General features: G+C 48.2%; 1 protein-coding gene across 3 annotated transcripts; it reads left to right on the forward strand.

The window, feature by feature from the left end:
* Positions 1-13,289: 13,289 nt before the first annotated feature.
* Positions 13,290-16,142, forward strand: LOC100194275 (uncharacterized). 3 transcript variants are annotated; one of them, XM_008683016.3, is made up of 4 exons: positions 13,290-14,469; positions 14,670-14,912; positions 14,986-15,197; positions 15,334-16,142. In XM_008683016.3, the coding sequence occupies exons 2-4, from the start codon at positions 14,799-14,801 to the stop codon at positions 15,632-15,634; spliced, it is 627 nt and encodes a 208-aa protein (XP_008681238.1). In that variant the 5' UTR covers positions 13,290-14,469; positions 14,670-14,798; the 3' UTR covers positions 15,635-16,142.
* Positions 16,143-21,159: the final 5,017 nt, after the last annotated feature.

The raw sequence follows: 21,159 nt of genomic DNA on the forward strand, positions 1-21,159 counted from the left end.
TCAAGGAAGACTATACTCAAATTAAATTTGATCATGACAATCTTCTTGTTGAAAATGAACTTTTATCTTGCAAAACATATGAGGCTATTAACCCTGTTGTTAAGCTTGATGTAGCAACCTCATGTGATGATTTGATTCAAGAAGAGCAAACTAGTCTACATGCTGAATTGACTGAAAAAGTTGAAGTCCTGACTTTAGACAACCAAAAATTGAAGAATTACTTGACTGATGCAACTACTAGAGGAAAAGTTGCTATTGAGAACAATGATTTCAACAATGAGTTGGCAGTGGATAATCAAAGGCTTAAGAATGAGGTCAAGAAACTAAAAAGTGAAAATGAACATCTTGCAACAAGTGTGCAAAAGTTCAACAAGGGTCAATACCTCCAAAATGAGCTGCTTATGAACACTGTTATGAAAAATAACAAGAGTGGTATTGGATACAATGCTTTTGTGCAAAAGAAAGCTATCACTCAATACAAGCCAAAGCAGACTCACAAGCCTATCAAATGCTTTGAGTGTGGAAATGAAGGTCATTTTGCCCACAACTGCAAAGCTAAACCACCAACTCCCTTGCCTAAGCACTCAAGACCATTTGCTTTCAATGCTCACTATGTTCTAAGAAAGGTTGCAAATGGAAAGATTAAGGTTACATTCCTAGGTCCACCAAATAAGAGTAGACCTAGACAAATCTGGGTGGCAAAGTCCTTAATTGAGAGAGTCACTGGTCCTATGCAATATAGGGCCCTCAAAACTCAAGCTTGAATTGTCTGTGAATGTAGGTGAACTACAAGACCGGTGGGAGCCATTGGGTTATTGACAGTGGATGCACACAACATATGACAGGCAACCCACGGATGTTCACCTCACTAGATGAGAATGTTGATGGTCAAGATAAAATCACATTTGGAGACAATTCAAAAGGAAAAGTGCAAGGACTTGGCAAGGTGGCAATCTCAAATGATTTATCAATATCAAATGTTCTCTTAGTTGCACCTTTGAGCTTCAATTTATTATCAGTGGGACAACTCTGTGATCTTGGACTTCAATGCTTATTCACTCCATCAGAGGTTATTGTAACAAAAATGGATGATGAATCAATGGTATTCAAGGGATTTAGATACAACAACCTCTACTTAGTGGATTTCACTTCAGAAGATGCAGACTTAAGAACTTGCCTCTTCACCAAAGCTTCTCTCGGATGGCTTTGGCATAGGAGGCTTGCACATGTTGGGATGAGCACACTCAAGAAGGTATTAAAGAAAGATATGGTTAGAGGATTAAAGGATGTGGTGTTTGAAAAAGACAAGCCATGCAGTGCGTGTCAAGCTGGAAAGCAAGTTGCTAATACACATCCTACTAAAGCTTTCATGTCAACATCAAGGCCACTGGAACTACTTCATATGGATTTATTTGGACTTACAAATTATGTCAGTGTCGGTGGCAACCTCTACTGTCTAGTGATTGTTGATGACTTCTCAAGATACACTTGGGTGTTCTTTCTCCATGACAAATCTGAAGTTGCATCTATATTCAAGAAGTTTGCCAAGAAAGCACAAAATGAATTTGATTGCAAGATTAAGAAGATTAGAAGTGACAATGGCAAAGAATTTGACAACACCAACATTCATGAGTACTGTGATGAAATTGGGATCAAGCATGAAGTATCTGCCACATATACACCTCAACAAAATGGAGTTGTTGAAAGGAAAAATAGGACCTTGATCACCCTTGCAAGAACAATGATTGATGAGTATAACACACCGGAGAGGTTTTGGGCCGAAGCTGTCAACACTGCTTGTTATGCATCAAACAGGCTATTTCCTCACCGACTACTTGCGAAGACTCCTTATGAACTGCTAAATGGGAAAAAGCCAGACGTCTCTTTCTTCCGGGTATTTGGGTGCAAATGCTACATCTACAAGAAACGCCATCACATAGGGAAGTTTCAAAGACGTTGTGATATTGGTTTTCTTTTGGGTTATTCATTAAAGTCCAAAGCATATCGAGTATTCAACCATGCCACTGGCGTGGTAGAAGAAACATATGATGTGGAATTTGATGATACTAATGGCTCCCAAGGAGCACTTGAAAATCTTGATGATGTAGGTGATGAGCCACTAAGGGAAGCAATGAAGAACATGCCTATTGGAGCTATCAAACCAAAAGAAGATGAAGAAGAGGTGCAAATCATTGACAGGCCTTCTTCATCAAATGTACCACAAGATGATGAAAAAGATGAGAGGCATGCAAATGAAGATACATTTGTCTCTCATGAACAAGCAAGGGTACAAGCCGAAGATGTTGATGCTCCAGGATCTTCTTCCCAAGTGGTTGACAGGAGAAACTCATCACTACTTCAAGCTCATCCTCAAAACCAAATCATCGGGAGTCCTTCACAAGGGGTTATTACTCGATCACATAGACATGCTAATTTTATTGAACATCACTCTTTTGTTTCTTGTGTTGAGCCTACTTGTATAGATGAGGCGCTACAGGATCCGGACTAGGTGAATGCCATGCATGAAGAACTTAACAACTTCACCCGTAACGAAGTTTGGACCCTGGAGAAGCCCCCACAAGATGCAAGAATCATTGGAACAAAGTGGGTGTTCAGAAACAAACAAGATGATCAAGGTGTGATTGTAAGAAACAAGGCAAGACTTGTCGCAAAGGGATTCTCTCAAGTTGAAGGCTTAGATTTTGGAGAGACCTTTGCACCGGTTGCTCGACTGGAAGCCATCCGTATCCTACTTGCATATGCATCATGCTATGATATAAAACTTTATCAAATGGATGTAAAAAGTGCATTTTTAAATGGCTTCATAAATGAACTTGTATATGTTGAGCAACCGCCTGGATTTGAAGACCCTAGATATCCTAACCATGCTTACAGGTTGTCCAAGGCGCTTTATGGGCTAAAGCAAGCTCCAAGGGCTTGGTATGAGCGTCTTCGCGACTTCCTCATCGAAAAGGGCTTCAAGATCGGGACCGTCGACACAACTCTCTTCACAAAGAAACATAACAGTGATATTTTCATTTGTCAAGTATATGTTGATGATATAATCTTTGGCTCGACAAATGACTATCATTGCAAGGAATTTGGTGAGTTGATGTCGAAGGAGTTCGAGATGTCAATGATTGGTGAGCTAACATACTTCCTCGGCTTTCAAGTCAAACAAATGAAAGATGGTAACTTTCTCTCACAAGAGAAGTATACCAAAGACTTGTTGAAAAGGTTCAACATGGAGAAGTGCAAACCAATCAAGACCCCCATGCCTACAAATGGACATCTCGACTTAGATGAGGGAGGTAACCCGGTTAATCAAACTCTCTACCGTTCTATGATTGGTAGTTTATTATACCTTACCGCATCTAGGCCCGATATTATGTTTAGTGTCTGCATGTGTGCTAGATTTCAATCTAATCCTAAGAAAGCTCACCTTCGCGCTGTTAAGAGAATTCTTAGGTATCTCAGGCACACCACAAGCGTTGGTCTGTGGTATCCCAAAGGAGCTACTTTTGATTTAATTGGCTATTCCGATTCGGATTATGCCGGTTGCAAAATTGATAGGAAAAGTACTTCTGGGGGATGCCATCTGCTTGGTAGATCACTAGTTTCATGGACATCCAAAAAGCAAAATAGTGTTGCCTTGTCAACTGCCGAAGCGGAATACATTGCCGCAGGTGCTTGTTGCACACAGATTTTATATATGAAACAAACTCTTCTAGACTATGGCGTAGTTCTAGAAAAGGTACCTTTGTTGTGTGATAATGAGAGTGCTGTTAAAATTGCTAATAATCCTGTACAACACTCTCGCACCAAGCACATTGATATCCGTCATCACTTCCTTAGAGATCATGTTGCTAAAGGAGATATCATTTTAGAAGGAGTGAGGTCGGAAGATCAATTAGCGGATATTTTCACTAAGCCACTTGATAAGACCCGCTTTTGCATGTTGAGAAATGAACTAAATATTCTTGATCTCAGAAATTTTATGTAAAATGTCAAATGGTGTTGTCAAGCTTGCATTGCATGTTTAAATTCCTTGTATTGCATCTAGGACTTGTCTAACCTAGTTGAGATAACCGCCCCCAAAGCGAGTGAAAAAGCTTAACTCGGGTCAAACCTGACAAGTCTTAGTTTTAAGTTTTTAGCACTTAAATTCTTACTTTTTATGCAATTATTGGTTCTTGAAATATGCATGAGGTACTGCACTTAGGGGGAGTATTCAAAACTCAAATCACTCATGAAAACCCCTAGTGCAAACCAAAATGCAAATTTCACCATTTGTCTATTTTCTCTAAAAATTATCTAGCCTATGGCGAAATATTTTGAAAAGTATATGAGGGTGCCAATACCTGTCCCAACAAGTGTTATTTTGTGTGATTATAAGTTGGGATTTGGTTTGGTTGGGAGTTAGATAGAAAAATTCAAATCTTTCCAAAACTCTCCTCTGTCTGGGCTCACCGGACAGTCCGGTGTGCACCGGACACTGCACTGTGCAATGTCCGGTGCACCGGCATCCGCGCGCTAAAATTCAATTTTCCTGTGCGCTGTCCGGTGGTTCACCGGACAGCTACTGTGCGCTGTCCGGTGTGCACCGGACAGGCACTGTAGACTGTCCGGTGCGCCCATATCGCGTTTTAAAAAAAGGCCTCCAGCCCGCAGCCGAGCCAGAGGCTCATATTCTCACCGCCAGCACCCGTTGCTCTCTGCTCCTGGCGATTCTCTTCTCCCCCGCCGGCGAACTCCCTCCACCGGCGGCCACCGTCCCCGACTAGGCTCCGGCGACCTCGCCAGTGCTCTTCCCCCTCGGTGAGCAGCTTAGTTTTCTCCCCTGCCTCTCTATCTCTCTGTTTCTTAGACAGTCTCCACCCCCTTTTCCACCTTTTGCAAATTCTTCAAATTCCTGTGAAACCCCATGAATCCAGTTGGTGGAATGTGTTCCTTTGTCCCTATTGTGTATCCCTGCAGGCTTTTAGCTCCTTCGGGAGGGTTTTCCCACCTCAAATAGTCGTTTCACCGAAACCCTAATTCCCCGCATGCCACGTGCTCGGTGAAATGCCCAAACCAGCCAAAAATGCTCCAATTGAACCCAAATTTTTCAGGCACCTTCACAACACTTCCAGTAACCTACTTGCCAAATTTCACGCCAATCCGAGATTACAGGCTTAAATTTCACCAAATTTCCCGTTTAGAGCGATCGTTTCCGAGCCGAGTGCCCAAATTCCTTTTTCTTCGCCTAAATTCAAACCAAGCACACACTTCACTCCTATTCACCTATATAAACCTATTCGTGAAGTATCGGCTCAATTCCATATCGTTTCGTGCCTCAATTCGAATTCCAAACATCCTATGACACTATTTGTCCGTCAAACGTCGTTTTCACGTCATTTGACTTCTTGATCGTCTCGTCTCGTGCCATATCTCTCTGTGTATGTATTTATTCACATTTCATATGCTTATGACTATGTGACTAATACGTGCTCACCTCTTCTGTCATTTCAGTGACCTTGTTTGACCGTGTGCCGTCTCCCGTCCTGCCTGGATCGTCACCTCTCGTGTGAGCTTTCTAGGTAGTCATCTCATTCTTTGCTAAATCTATCAGTGATTTCTGCTCTGTGCTTAGTCTCTCTATCTCATTTGCAGACATTAGTTCAGGATGCCGCGCACGAAGAATGCGTCGGCGCCAGGGGGTGGCGATGATGAGGATCCTCGTCGCCCCTTCAGGCAGGTCAAGGGCAAGATTGTTTATTTGGAGCAGCAGGAAGGCCGCAAGAAGCGGCGTACGGACAGAGAAGCCCGTGCAGCGGCAGCAGCTGCAGCAGCCGCTGCGCAGGCCGCACTTGGAGATCAGCCGCAGACTCCATCCGATCAGATTGCATTCCGTGCTCGTCGTCTCACCTCCCGGCCTCGCTCCTCCTCTCACACCTCCGCTTCCACTCCGCCACCCACTCTGCCTGCTCCCGTCACTCCTATTGCTCCATCCACCTCCACAGCCATACCCGCTACCTCCTCTACGCCAGCTTCCACTGCTCCTCCTGCACCCGCTCCCGCTTCAGCTCCTCCTGTCCCTCCACCTCGTTTCCGGGAGCGTGATGAGACCGAGGTCCGTCCTCTGGTTTCGGATCCTCGTCTGTTTGATCTTCAGCGTGCTACTGCGGCACGGGTACGTCGGTTCAGGTACGTACCCATGGAGTCTTGGCTACCAGCTCAGAGAGACCCTGTAGCAGGTGATCTTTTCAGCACACGGATTCAGGAGTCATTCTTCAGAGCTCAGATGTCTGCTCAGATAGCTCTGCGAGTGCACCGGCTTTTGGATCTTCCAGCCTTTCTGCTTGCAGCCGGCGCTGACTCTGAGGCGCATATCACCTATCTGCCTGGCCTTCAGACCCTTCTGACTATCAGCGGCAGATATGTTGAGGAGTGGGTTCGAGTCTTTTACGCCTCTGTTTGGATTGACCCGGATCATCAGTGGATGAGGTTCCGCTTTGAGCGAGAGGATGTCACAATTTCTGCCAGTCAGATCCGTCAGCTATTTGGATTCCCAGAGTCGACGACTCGCCTTCACAGCCTCTGCTACGGCACTTCTGACCCTCCTCGTCGCCCTCACGGCGGTGTGGCTCCGGGGACAGCTCACGTCGCGGCTCTGTTCCGCCCGCCTTTCACAGATGGGTCGCGACGTTCACCAGCAGACTTTACTACAACAGCAAAGTACTTATATGAGCTCATCAGACGGACTCTTCTGCCAAGGATGGGATACAGGGAGGCTACCACTCATATTCAGCTTTGGCTCCTTGGTGCCCTGGTCTCCCACTCTGAGTTTGATGTTGTGGACTTCCTGATTTGTGAGACCGAGGACACTGTTCTGGATGGGATTCGTGCTCGTCGGCAGCTGCCTTATGCTCACTACTTGTGCCACATCTTTGCGCAGCTGATTCAGCCACCTCGATTTCAGAGCACCCTTGAGGCCTCTCGCCTTGTTTTTGGATCTTACCGCCCTGCGCCTGAGATTCCTGTGCCAGCTTCTGCTTCTGTGTTTGACTCTCAGGCCGAGGATGCAGCTCTTCGACAGTTTGACACTCAGGGTACAACAGCTGATGATGATGATGATTTTGGGGTTCCTCCTCCGCCTCCGCCTCCTATGCCTCCACGCTCACATGATCATGAGGCTGGGAGTTCTCGTGCTGCCCCTGCTCCTCCTCCGGCTATGGACCCTGCTCTTGCGACGATTCTGGCCAACCTAGCAGCCGAGCAGGCCCGGTTATCCGAGACGATGCTCTCGATGTTTCAGAGCATGCAGGACAGGCAGGATGCACTTCAGCAGCAGCTTCTTCAGGATCGGGCTGAGAGTAGGGCATTCATGGCCCTTATGCTTCAGCATTCTGGTATCTCAGCACCTCCGGTTCAGTCTGCTCCACCTCCTCCGCTTCACGCTCCAGTGGTGCCATCGATTTTGTCAGGACCCCCTGTTGGTACCTCTCCGCTCCGGCCGGTCACTTTGGCGTTCACCTCTCCGGTTCTCAGCTCTGTCTGTCCGCAGCCGCCAGTGCCACCAGCATCTGCTGTTACCACTACCGCTGTGGCAGTATCTGTGACCGCTTCTGTTCCGGTAGCTCCTGCAGCACGGCCTCAGTTCGAGTCAGTACCAGCTCCAGCTTCTACCGCAGATCCTGGATCCGAGACTGACTCTGACCCTCCGCCGGTGTTCGCTCTGCTACCTCGACCACGACCGGATGCGCCCCCGCCGCCTCCTCCTGCTTCAGATGTTTAGGTTCAGGTCCCTTTTGGTGTTTGACGCCAAAGGGGGAGAGATATGAGTTGTGAGAGCTAGGGGGAGTTAGAGAGTTAGTAGAGAGTCAGAGTCATTTTGATGTAATATATGTGCTTGCTACTCTCTGTACTAGTTTGATGTTTTTGGCTCACAAACTCGTCATATACTCTCGTTGCGTATGATTGACTGTGTGTATTATGTTTTCACCTTATATTTTATCACCAATCTTCTAGCTCTTGTTTCATTAATTTAACTTCACTTTTATATGAACAAGAATCTTATGATGTGTATGCGCTCACTCTTATTATTATGGTACACATTCTTTCTGTCAAAGATTACTGAGTATAACTAACCATTCTTTCTATTGACAGAATCTTCAAAACAAACTACTCTCACAAAACTTGTAGGGTTGTCATCAATCACCAAAAAGGGGGAGATTGAAAGCATCTAGGCCCCTGGTTGGTTTTAGTGATTAATGACAACGTAATACTATATGTGACTAACGTGTGTTTTGCAGAGACAAATGGTAAGTTAGGTCGCATGACAGGTAGAAGTACTACAACGGTGAAAACAATCCCGGAGATAAGAACTCGAAGCGACGGCTAAAACGACAGAACAAAAGGTGAAGGTCTACGGAGTCCGAGTGTCAAGGAGATGTGGACACTCACGATTTAGTTAGGTCTTTTATTCTCTTTTAGCCGTACTATAAAGATGGGTTGTCGATAAGTAGTTTGACCAAGAGAGTTCTAGTGTAGTGTTGGTGCATAATCACACTCATATACAGTGCTAGGTGTCACTCTAGAACTCACACACAAGTTAGAGCGAAAACCGATTTGAAAATCAGCTGAAAAACAAGAGTTAGTGTTTCTGGCTTTGGGGCACCGGACTGTCCGGTGTGCACCGGACTGTCCGGTGCACCCTCTGCCAGGTGGGGCCAGGATGGTCCACGGCAGAGTCTTTCCCCTTCGCAGAAACCCGAGAGCGCAGCTTTCAGAGTTGAATTTTAGTGGCACACCGGACACCGCACCGGACTGTCCGGTGTGCACCGGACAGTGGACTGTTCACTGTCCGGTGCGCCATGAGTCCAACGACTCTCTGTCAGAACTAGCCGTTAGAAACGACCGTTGGCGCACCGGTGGTGCACCGTTGGCGCACCGGTGGCGCACCGGACTGTCCGGTGCGCCATCGCGCAGTGAATTGCCTGTAACGGCTAGTTGGTGGGTGAGGGCTATTTATACCCCCTCCACCCACCATATTCAATGTCTTGCACTCCACATTTATTCCAGCACATTGCTAGAGCATTGCAAGCACCAAAAGCCTAGTGAGGAGATTAGAGAACCATAATCCGCGCTTGTTCCTCATTAGCGCTAGTGAGAGCCACCTAGAGCACACACCACTTGCATTAGGCTTCTCTTGGTCAAGCGAAAGTCTACGGCTTGTTACTCTTGGTGATCGGCATCACCTAGACGGCTTGGTGGCGTTGGGAGCTCGGTGATCACCGTGAAGATCTTGTTGGTGACCCGACTCAAGTTTGTAAGCGGTCTCGAGGGATCCACCGCGCCGGAGTGGCAAAGGATCATCTCGTAGTGAGCACTTGGTTCTTGCGAGGACCAAGGGGGAGCGATACCCTTGCGCGGGTGCTCCAACGAGGACTAGTGGAGAGTGCCGACTCTTCGATACCTCGGGAAAAATTGGAGGAGTCTTCTAAACTTTGCTTTACATTCCGCACTTAATTCAAGCACTTTACATTGTGTATTTGTTTAGCAAGTATTTGAAGTATTATCTTAGCTTTGTTGCATTTCTAGTATTATATTCTTAGTGCTAGTTGTTGGGGTGAAGTTGGGCTCTTGCTTAGGTTTTAATTAGTGTTGATTTTTAGAAAAGCCCAATTCACCCCCCCCCCCCCCCTCTTGGGCATCGTGATCCTTTCACTTATATTATTTTCTTTTTGATGCTTCGTGAATAGTTTTACCGCAGGTGTTCGATATATTTTTTAACGCAACTATTCCAAGTCTTTGTAACTCGAGAAGTTCATATTGGATTTCCATCCTGATGTTGCAGCCTTCTTTTATTTGTGGCATCTTAATAATATGGAGTGAAAAGTCTTTTGGTGCAAGCAGGCAGACAAGGCATCCATGTTGGATGAAATCTCTACTATTAATTATGTGCCTATCGTAGGCGTCCACAATTCCCAGTGGTGCACGGTTCTGCCGTCGCGTTGTGCGCCTGCCATCTCTCTCCTTCCTTCCTACCTTCGACGACGCTCCTTCCTTCGACGGCCCGCAGCGGCTCCCCTCGAATCCCGCCCGCGCGCCACCTCGCATCCCGGCCGCCCGCCGCTCGCCTACTATGGAATGGGCGTCCCTCGCATCCCGCCCGCAGCGGATCCCTCAAATCCCGTCAGCAGCGACTCCAATCCCCGCTCCCATCGCCATTGCTTGATAAATGATGACAATGGTGATAGTCATGATATATGGTCAATATTGTATTGATCTTTTTCCGAGTTTTAGGATGTCATGTTGTTTGCTGGAATAGAGATATTTCATTGTTCACTTGGTTCATGTGACAGAGTTAATTACCTTATTTCCGTCCTTTCTTAGTACCTTTTTCTGATATTTGTGTTGCAAATAACACTTTCCTAATCGTGTTGTCATTGTAACTCAATGACATTATTAAAATCATATATAGAAGTCTATATGGTACTGATGGTTGCAATGTAATGGTGAAATAGCTAGATTAAAATAACAAAATTTATGTATTTGTAGGATCACAAATGGATTCCGAAACATTTTCTCATAACAATATAACACACATATGTACATAAGTTATCGTGTTATTATACGGTTCCGTTGCAACGCACAGGCACTCACCTAGTTTATTATTTATACATGAATATTAAATGTTACATTATCAGTCGTATATGTGACTCTAAAGCGTTTCAAAGCATACGTCCTAAGTAAACTCGTATCTTTTTATCTCTTTACACTATAGGTGTACATTTGGGTCGGGCCTGATGGCCGGCCCGAAGCACGGAAAAAAAGCACGGCTCAGGTACGATACGACCCGAAATATTTTAGTGTCGGGCCGGCACGGCCCGTTATTTCGGGCCGGGTTTAGGCCGAGGTCACGGCCCATGGGCGGGCACGAGCACGACTCGTTTAAGGCAGACACGAAATGGCCCATATAGAGGCACGAAAAGACCCATATATTTATTAAAACCACACTTCATTCCACACTTTTATATACTTGATAAAGAACACAAAGCTATAGATAATGCTAGTTAGATGTTTTTTAGCTTTGAATTAGAGTATGTGATGTAATTTTACTTTTGTTATGAACATTAAATAATAAACTGAACTTACGAACTTTGTATAGAGCTGATTATACTCTTTTTTCTTCTAACAAAATGATTTGTAAACGAGGTAGTCATTGCATAGCTGTGATAACTTTAATACAAATATTAAGTTTGCTTTTGTTCAAATTTATTTGTCTTATCTTTTATTTGTTTTATTATTCTTTGAATTTAGGGCTATGATGTGAATTTTGGGTCAAAAACTGAATTTCGGGCCAAAAATAGAATTTCGGCCCCTGATGTGAATTTCGGGCCAAAAATTGAATTTCGGCCTTTTATAATTTTGGGCCGCCCGAAATAAGCCCGGCACGTTTAAGCAATTACGGGCCGGGTCGACACGGCCCAAAATTCAAACGGGTCGGGTCGGCCCGAAATTCAAAAAATACGGGCCTTCTCGGACTTGGGCCAGGCGACCCGAATGTACACCTGTACTTTACACCGGCATGCCATCGAAAAAGGTCTCCAGGTCTATATTATAGGTTGTCTATGATATGACACGGTCTACATAATATAGCTTTAATTAATATTTTTTATAACACAAATCAACTGTTAATGCATTGATACTTTGCGCTCCTGCGAACCTGACCTGAAAGAAATAGTGACATAGGTAGGAATCAAACTTGTACCTTTGCGCTCAAAGCAAGTGGTCTTAACCACTACAACACAAATGTGTCCCTGTTATATAAAGCATAGATATTGTAAATATGTATATTGATAATTAAAAAAACTAGATTTAAATAAATATCTTAATTAAGCAATATCAATATAAACAAATCGTCGCAATGCACGAACCTAGTAAAACTCTATACGAAACTTATATGAAGACTAGACTTAGGGGTGTTTGTTTGGGATTATAATCCACCTAGATTATATAATCCAACAATTTTTGAACTAACTCTTAGTTCAAAAGTTGTTAGATTATATAATCTAGATAGATTATAATCTCAAACAAACACCCCCGAATCACTACGACCAACGCCGCAACAGAAGACTACCACGTTGCGGAAGGACCATCATCTGTGTCCGTAGGTACCGGAAAAGGCATCACTAACTACCGGATACAGTTTGTTTACAGATGCTTTGCCTAAATAAACCTCAGACATGCTAAACTTTTCACAAATAGGACAATTTTCAGTAAGATTGTTAGGAATTGAGGATCTTGCTTCCTGCAGCAGACGTGTCGTCGTATGATTCTGTCGTCGTATGATTCTGTCGTCTTAACATCGAGAATATACCAGAACAGTCGACCAACAGAGAGCGTGTTTGGCTAGCAAATTCATACGGATTCAAGTTAATTTTGAAGATTAAGTATTTTTCCTTTTAAAAAAAGGGTGTTAGTTTAATTGAACATGACTTAAGAGAAATTAATCTCAGAGTCAGAAGTATTGTTTTTCGAGTGTAGTGAAACAATTAATTGCAACATTATGCTAAGACAATTTGTCGTATTGCTCACTCCCGAATCCGTTGTTCACATGCTTGGGGATTGGTTAATTGCATCAATTGAAATGATCGTAAGTTAATCTACACGGATTCCAACCATCATTTGAATAATTTGGTGCACACGTAATAATATTAATATTTAGGAATAAAATGTGTCACTTCTTTTATACAAGTTATCTTTCATGAAATATATTAGGGGATAATTGTAATTATACCCTTCGGTGAACTTGCAATTGCGGTTCTACCTTCTTTTTTAAAACTTTATGTTTTTACTCATCCGTTCTAAAAGTGAATCTACTGTTTGCCCCTAACTCTCAACGTTGTTAGTGAATCAGAATTAGCGAGTAATAAATAAAAATTTGAAAAAAAATTGAAAGGTTCGAACTACCCTCGTATTATGTACAGGCACTACCCTAACTAGAATAAAATCATAATTATGTAATAAAATGATGAGTAAAATCATAATAAATTCTAGGATAGACATTTTTTGTCTTTTCACATCAATTTAATATATGTAGCAGCACATGGGTATGACTGAAGTTGAGATAGAAAGTATGCTTGAGATAGCCTTCGTCAGTGGCCAACATTTTAGCCATTATTATACGGTCACTTAAAATAATATTTTATACTGTAGACTGCAGCGTTCACCGAGTATAGTTTGAATATATGTATAAAGATATGTAATATGTTAATATGTTAGAGATAACCTTAAGGCAGCAAAGCCAAAATGATTCCACGGTCAACTGTCAACCATTAGGGGCTACGATTGGGACGACGAGCTCTTGCCATGCCATGCCGGTTGCCATTGGTGGAGATAGCCTCGTCCGTTCGTGCAAGTGCCATCATTCCGCAACGCGTGCTATCCTGCCGCGCCGCCGGCAGGCTCGCCACTAGGGTTGGTCAAGTCAACGGCACGGCCGAGGAGATGAGCGACACCGGAAAGCGGTGCGTGCGGCGTTCCTCCCGCCGACGCGACGTGCGGTGCGCGGCCGCGGCCGAAGAAACGGCGGATTCGGACGGGTCGCTTCGCTGGTGAGAATGCAGCAGCTAGTTGCCGTTGAGGCACATGCACACTTCCGTAATCCACTAATCCGCACGCGGCGGCGAAGTCCAACGAGGAGGGCCGGCCCCGGCGGCGCCCGGGGACCACCCGAGAGATGCCCCCCACCTCGTTGCGGGGCCCTAGCGCAGGGAGGCATGCATCGGCTCCCGGCATCTTCTTTCTACTGGGCGCGCTGGCCCAGCCCGTGCCCAACTCCCGAGAATGGCCGGGCGGGACGGCGCCACCCGACGTCGACGTCGCCGTCGCGCTGCCTCCTCGCGGACGCAAAGACAACATAGAGAGATAGAGAGAGTTGAAAGGTGCAAAGGCGGGGCTGGCGAGTGCCGATTCCGCGCAATCCTAGTTGCTCTTTGCTCCTGTCGTCCTCCCGGTCTTTCTCAAGTTTCCCTTCGGCTTTCGCCACTTAATTCATGTGTTACCTGGCCATTACGGGTGGCTTAAAGCGACGCTAAAAGATTTGCATCAGGCATGGCCTGGCACATAAACAACCGCAGCATCCCGGGTGGTGGCTGGTGCGGGGCGATTAGGAATCCAGAGCGGCCCCGCGGTGACGCATGATTCTTTCCGTGCAGGCTTTCCTAGCTCTCCCACCTTCCGCAAACGGGTCCTATCTGGCTGACCACGCGAACCCGCCACCCCCCAACCGGTCAATTCGTCCAGCTCCAGCCACTCGATCAGCATGCCGGGATCCGAATTCGGAGCCTCTCCTTTTACCGATTCCCTCTTCTTCTTCCTCCAGTCCCCGCACCCCTCTCCCCGCCTTCGATTACGCCACGATAAAATAGCTAAACTACTAGCATGCGAGTGGGCGTGTCCATGTGATTGTTCAGCGTCCAGGTCAGGACTTATCTCCCCTGCATCTCTCTCTCTCTCTCTCTCTCTCTCTCTCTCTCTCTCTCTCTCTCTCTCTTTCCTCTTCAATCATCTTCCGCAACCCACCAACCGTGGTTGATTCAACGCTCCGCTCCGCTCCGCTCCTAGTATTCGCCGCCGTCTCACGGTGACCTGTTCGTGGAAATTCCTTCATTTATACGTAGAGATAGGTTCAGATGACACGAGCAATTATTTTTCGCTAAGACGTCGAGATAGGCAGCAGAGCAGACAGCCCGCGCGCGGAATTGAATTACTAGTCGGATTAGGTGGGCAACCACGGAGTTGAGCGCGCGATGGAGAAGGGGAGCAGCGGGCCGTCCTGCCGCGCCGCCATCTGTGGCATCGTCGTGCTCCTCTGCGCCGTCGCCTTCTCCTGCTCCCTCGCCGCGGAATTCCGCAAGGTCAAGGTACGGTTGCCCTCCCCTGCTCCGCGCTCTTCGTCTCGCGTTCCCGGATCTGAGGGGTTCGTTCGTGTCGCAGGAGAAGGACATGAAGCTGGACGGCAGCCTCTGCTCGCTGCCCAGGAGCTCCGCGTTCGAGCTGGGCGTCGCCGCCATCGCCTTCCTCTTCGTGGCGCAGCTCGTGGGCACCACGGCGGCGGTGAGCACCGCGTGCGCCGCCGAGCCCAAGAAGAGGCAGAGCTCCGCCGCCCGAGGGCGCGTCGCGTTCGTCGCCCTCCTGGCCCTCTCATGGTACGTATACAAAAACAAATGATCGTGGCGACAGGACCCCGGGCGGGCGCGATTCTTTCCAGCGCACATGAGCTAGGACTAGGAGTGAACTCAATTCCGTCGTCCGGTGTTGTTGTTGCGCGGGTGCTTGCTGCAGGCTGAGCTTCGCGGTGGCCGTGGTCCTGCTGGCGACGGCCGCGAGCATGAACCACGGGCAGCGGTACGGGCGCGGGTGGCTGGACGGCGACTGCTACGTCGCCAGGAGCGGCGTGTTCGGCGGCGCGGCGGCCCTGGTCGTCGTCACGGCGCTCATCACCCTCGGCCTCACCTTCGCGACCGAATCGGCCGCGGGGGCCATGGCGACAACGCCCGCGTCGTCACCGGCGACGCGCGCGAGGATACGTGTCGACGCGGCGTCGGCGGACGCGGAACAACCGGGCGGGCGATCCAGGCAATGAGGCAAGCAGGCAGGCAGGCTGGCAGTGGCAGGGGCGCGGCGCGGGGCGGGCCAACCGGAGGCGGCGGGTGAGCGGCAACGCTCGTTCCGGCTGCAAAAGGCCACGCCCGCGTGGACAACGGAAAGTGGCAGGCGCTCGCCGCCGGACCCGACGGGTGGGACCGCGGGGGGGCGGATGGATTATGGATATACCGCTGGTTGGTTGGATATTTAGCAGCCGCGACAGAGGGTACATACATTACCGTTTACTGTCCTCTTACTGACACGATCGTCTAACATGTAAATGACGCTAAGCGATCATTGCAAAAAAAAAAATTGCAAAGATAAACCATACGGAAATTACCACTTTGTTACAGCTGAGTGTTGAGTGTTTGTGTGCATGTGCACCAACCTGGTGCTAGTGGTGGTGGGGAATGGGCATGTTCAGCCTGGCGCCTTGATTGGATGACCTGGACACTGTACTGTGATTGGTGACAATAATACTACATTGAAAATTTGAAATGATCAAATGGACATTCTTTCATGAACCCAGCAAACTTCTGACAGTGAGTAAGAAAAAAAAGAGAGCATGTTCTCGGTATAACATGGCATTCGTCACCTAGATCGCATCTAGCACAACGCTGATAGCTTAAGCAAAACTCATAACAGTAACTAGAGTAAGAATTATTGAGGTTACAGAAAGTCTAGCAATGACAGGAAGTCACTCAGGAATGCAATGACATTCGTTGCCAAGAGCAGCCAAATTCTTGTATGGTGGATGCAATTTTGTCCAGAACAATCCGTAGAGTCCGTTGAAAGGAGACGGCATCGACGAAGTCAGAATCGGACGCGTCTAGTGTCCCCAGGTCCAACGAAGCGGGCGGGCTACGCGATGCGCTAGGCCATGGCGCGAAACTACCTGCACACTTGTCTGGTTGTAAAGCTGCAATGAAACAATGCAAATGATGACCTGGTTCTGGTCGGCAAAGACGACGCGATTGCATCTGAGGGGGGCATAACCGAGGTACGCCGTACGATTATGTAACGAGTGCAGTAATTTACAGGTCCCAAATGAGATGATCATTGCACGTGATTCTGCATCTCCGCTGGAAACGTGGATAAAAACGTGGCGCGAGGGGGAGCATGTGCGTGCGTGTGCTTTGTTTCCACAGCCATCCATGCAGGTTGGTTTTAGGCGTTAGGCTATCCGCACTCATACTACCCTATTTCTCTACCCTAAAAGGAATATTCCATCCTGGTCAGTGAGATTCTCTACTCTATCCAACAATTCTCTGCGGTCACGATTACCCTATATATCCACCCTATACGTCCCTGGGCCCACCAGCAGGCAGAGCAGGCAGGCGCTGTTGTCCCGTCCCTGGGCCCACCTCTGCTCCGGCGAGAGAGAGCAGCAGCATTTAGCGTAGGCGATCACGAGCGCTGTATTTGGCGTCTGCAGTGCTGGAGAGAGAAGATAGAGTTGGATTTACAGTCACCGCTGCAGGCCTCCAGCTACTGCAAAAATTTACGGGTTCCATTTCCAGCTCTCCGGTGTGGGCAGCCTTAGCAGCAATCAAGGTTTGCCTGCCCAGAACTCCGCGAATTTTGAGCAGGAAACAACAGTAACGGAGGCAGCTAGCACTGGGCCGAAAAAATGCAGTTCATCCACCTTTGCAAATTTCTAGCACAAAATAAGGATGTATCCTCCACACTAGTCGATTATAGTAACTGATGTAGGATTAATTCTAACCGTCTAACTGCGATCGTTGATCGTGAGGTTATCTTAATCGTTGGTTGCAGTCCAGTGGCGGAGAAGGCAGGTCTTCGCTACAAAACGTCGCGCGATGCCTGCTACGATGAACAACAATAAATGTATGTACCTCTATTCCTCTTATTAGAATAGATGTACTCATCATCGGGGATTTGTAATTAAGAATTGGTATTCTAGAAGCTTAGAAATTGATCATAGACTTCATAGAATCTAACAAAAACATAGTCTGTCCATGCACACATCCAACGAGAACTGCACGTGGTTACCTTTTTTAGAAACTCCTCTGTACATTCATTGGCCATAGACTATAGAAATCAAACAACCATGTATATCTAGAAACTCATAAACATAGCTTATCCCCAACGAGGAGGATCACCATTGAAACTGCACCCCTGGTAAACAATCTCTGCCGAAATAATTAAAATTCTTCATCCTAACTCCACGGATATTTTATAATCTGACAAAATTGTTGGGGCGAAGGCGAAGACGCTACCCTTCGCTCGATGCCTTCGTCGCCTCGCTCCACCAACGACGCTGTCACACCCGGTTTTGGAAGACAAACCGAATGCGAACTATGTACGTGCCAGGATCAGAACTCACGTACACAGCGATTACATAAATGAACATCATCACACAATGCTCGAATAATAACATAAAAGAGTACTTATTACATCATAGAGTCATAGACATCCACATAGTCATTGTCTTAACAAGTAAATCAAAGTACTAAGCGAAACGCAGTAAAGAAAAGGCCTCCACAGGCAGCTGACTGGGGGTTGCCGCCAACCCACACCTAGAACTCATCGTAGTCTTGGAACTCCTGGAAGTCTCCTTCCACGGCTTCGCCTTCTCCTGAGCAGTGATTACAATGCGGACAACCTGGTGTTTTGTGGTAAAGCAAGGATGAGTACACATCAACGTACTCAGCAAATGTCCCGTTTGGCTGAAGTGGACTAGCTTTATGTGGGGTTAGGCTCAAGCAGTTGCTTTTAGTTGGTCAGATATTTATCATTAGTAGAAGCCAGATTTTAGCATTAACCAACCCGTAACCATTTCCTCATCGAGGAACATCATCATCATAGTCGAACCGAAACCATATCATAACCATTGTATCTCGAACCATCTGTATCCCTAATCAAAGAGGATCCCAAGGCTGCTCTTAACCGTGAGCACGGCTGATATACCAGTTTCACTACCCTCTGCAGAGGTTGCACACTTTACCCATGAGTCATGATTCCCTTTCTACCCGGGAAGAGCTACTCCCCATTGACCACTACCTAGGTGGTCCGGCAGGGCATCACTACGTAGCTTTTACAAAGATTCCCTAGAGATCATAGCTGCCCGTTAGGTTTCTCCAGTTTGATAAACACAGTACCCCTCCCCGCAGGAGAGTGACTAACAAAGAGCAAAACGAAAGAACCTCGGCACTCAGCCTCGGCAGAGCAAGCACTGTGCCTGGACCCCATTGACGGCACGACGGCTAAGCAATTACACCTCTAGTTCATCTAATTAATCAGCTAAGGGCATCCCATTTCACCCTCATGGTTGCACTGTTATCCCGGGTGGTCTCTCAACGAACCAGTCCTTACGGAGAGGTACTCAGGAAACAGCCTGAGCCCCCTAGAGTATCACAAGATCATCAACATCATCAGGATAACAGTATCATAAATAGTCACATCATGTTCATTGATTATGTTAAAGCAGTAGCAAAGTGCTAACCATAACAACCCAATAGGTCATCAAGGATAAAGTAAAATGTAAAGCTAGTCAATCCTTAGGTTTCAAGTAAGTAATGCGGGGTAGTAAGTTATGAATGAATAGGACATAATGGGACAGAGGACACTTGCCTTCACCAAACTGCTGATCAGGGACTTCCTCTGCAACTGCCTCGGGAAACACAGACTGCTCGTTGTCTACGCAAAGCAATCATTCACACTATGCACTTGGGGAAAATAACAAACAAAACAATATACCAAACATATGCAGCAGAGAGGGGTCACAAGTTCATAACAGAAAAGGGGGTAGGCACTCTAGTGTTCCCTAGGTCTGGGGTTAGAGGACTACACAAAGTGATTCATTATCCACTAATCAAGATCAAGTCAGTGGTGGGATTAAATAATTATCTGGTTTAAGTTTCTAAACTTAAGTGTTTAAGTCTACAAACTTAAGTAATCCAACTTTTATTAAAGTCTACTCATTTCCAATTATCTTAAATAAGGTTTCAATAGTCTTAATCCTATCCTAGTGATTAGCTATAAATTAATACATGGAAACAGCAGGGAAACATTGCATAAACAGATAGATAATAATATTATGAACATTTTGCAATTTGAAACACCCAATTTGGAGTTCATATGACAAAGTTATGAATTTTACAAGTTTAGGGGTCAAAATTATACCCTAAGGACTTATTTTGAATTAAATAAAAGGGCCAGGGACTTAACTGCGAGAAACCAGGGACGGCGGGCGCAATTTCCAGAAAACAGGGGGGCTCTTTAAGAAAACGCGCGGGCGAAGGGGTATCGGGCTCCTACGGCCGTCAGATCTAAAGCGAACGACCAGGATTAGATCCTGCGGGCGGGCGCGCGGGCGCGCGGCGGCGGGAGCGGCTGACAAGCGGGGCCGGGCGGGCAGAGCGCACGGGCGACTGGCAGGCGGGACCGGGCGGGCAGAGCGCGCGGGCGGACTGACGGGCGGGGCCGGGCGGACAGCGCGGGCGCGCGGGCGAGCTGACAAGCGGGGCCCAACGGGCAGGGAGACGGGGTGAGGGGGCAGTGGGCCTGGGCCGCTGGATCTCCGGCGGACGGCCAGGATTAGGTCTGGCCTGATTAAAACGAGGCCGCCCGATCTGGGATGGACGGTGGGGATCGGGTGGCCGGCCTGGGCTTCCCCTACGGCTAGCTGGGGCGGCGGCGCTCGTCCCCGCGGCGGAGGGCTCGCCGGAGACGAGGGGCGCGGGCGACTGGCGGGGCTCTGGGGCAATCCGAGTGGTCGGGGAGGTCGGGGGGGACGCGGGGAGTTCTCCGGCAGGGTCTGGGTCGGGGCAGAGGCACCGGAGGGGGGCGGTTCACGGCGGGGCGGCTCGGCGGCGGGGCTATTCTACTCCGGCGAGCAATCAAGAGCAACAGAGAGCAAAACAAGGGGCGATAGGGGCGGGAGAGGTCCGTTACCTCAAGGCGGGCTCCGGGGACTCCTCGGCGGCGACGGAGACGCGACAGGGACCCGGGACGACGGTGGCGGCTGCACGGCGGACGACGGGTGAGCGCGGGCAGAGAGAAATAGGGAGGGGGAGAGGGAATTGGGGCGCGTTCCGGGTTGCGGACGCCAGAGCGGAGCTCACCGGGGCTAAGGGCGCGGCGGAGCTCCACCGGCGACGAGAAACCGAGCTCGGGACGGCGGGATTATGGTGGCGGTGCTCTGCGTGCGCGCAGCGAGGGGGGAGAGAGGGTCTACTGGGCGCAAATGGGGGAGGGGGTGAGGGCGAGTGGGGTTCGGGGCTCAAGTGGCCAGGGGCGAGGTGGGGGCGAGTTCCACGCGCGACGTGGGCGCGGGGAAGGTGGGCGCGAGCAGCTCGGCGGCGGTTACGCGGGGACGACGGGGCTGACAAGCCGGGCCCGCAACGCAGAGAGAGAGGAGAAAGCGGGCGCGCGCGGGGAAAGCGGCAGCGCCGACAGGTGGGGCCGGACGAGCAGTGAGAGAGAGAGGCGGGTGCGCGGAAGGCGGCCGCGCCGACAGGCCGGGCCCGCTGCGCAGAGAGAGGAGGGGAGGGAGGCGCG

This window comes from Zea mays, chromosome 5 (genome assembly GCF_902167145.1).
Source record: "Zea mays cultivar B73 chromosome 5, Zm-B73-REFERENCE-NAM-5.0, whole genome shotgun sequence".
Taxonomy (NCBI): domain Eukaryota; kingdom Viridiplantae; phylum Streptophyta; class Magnoliopsida; order Poales; family Poaceae; genus Zea; species Zea mays.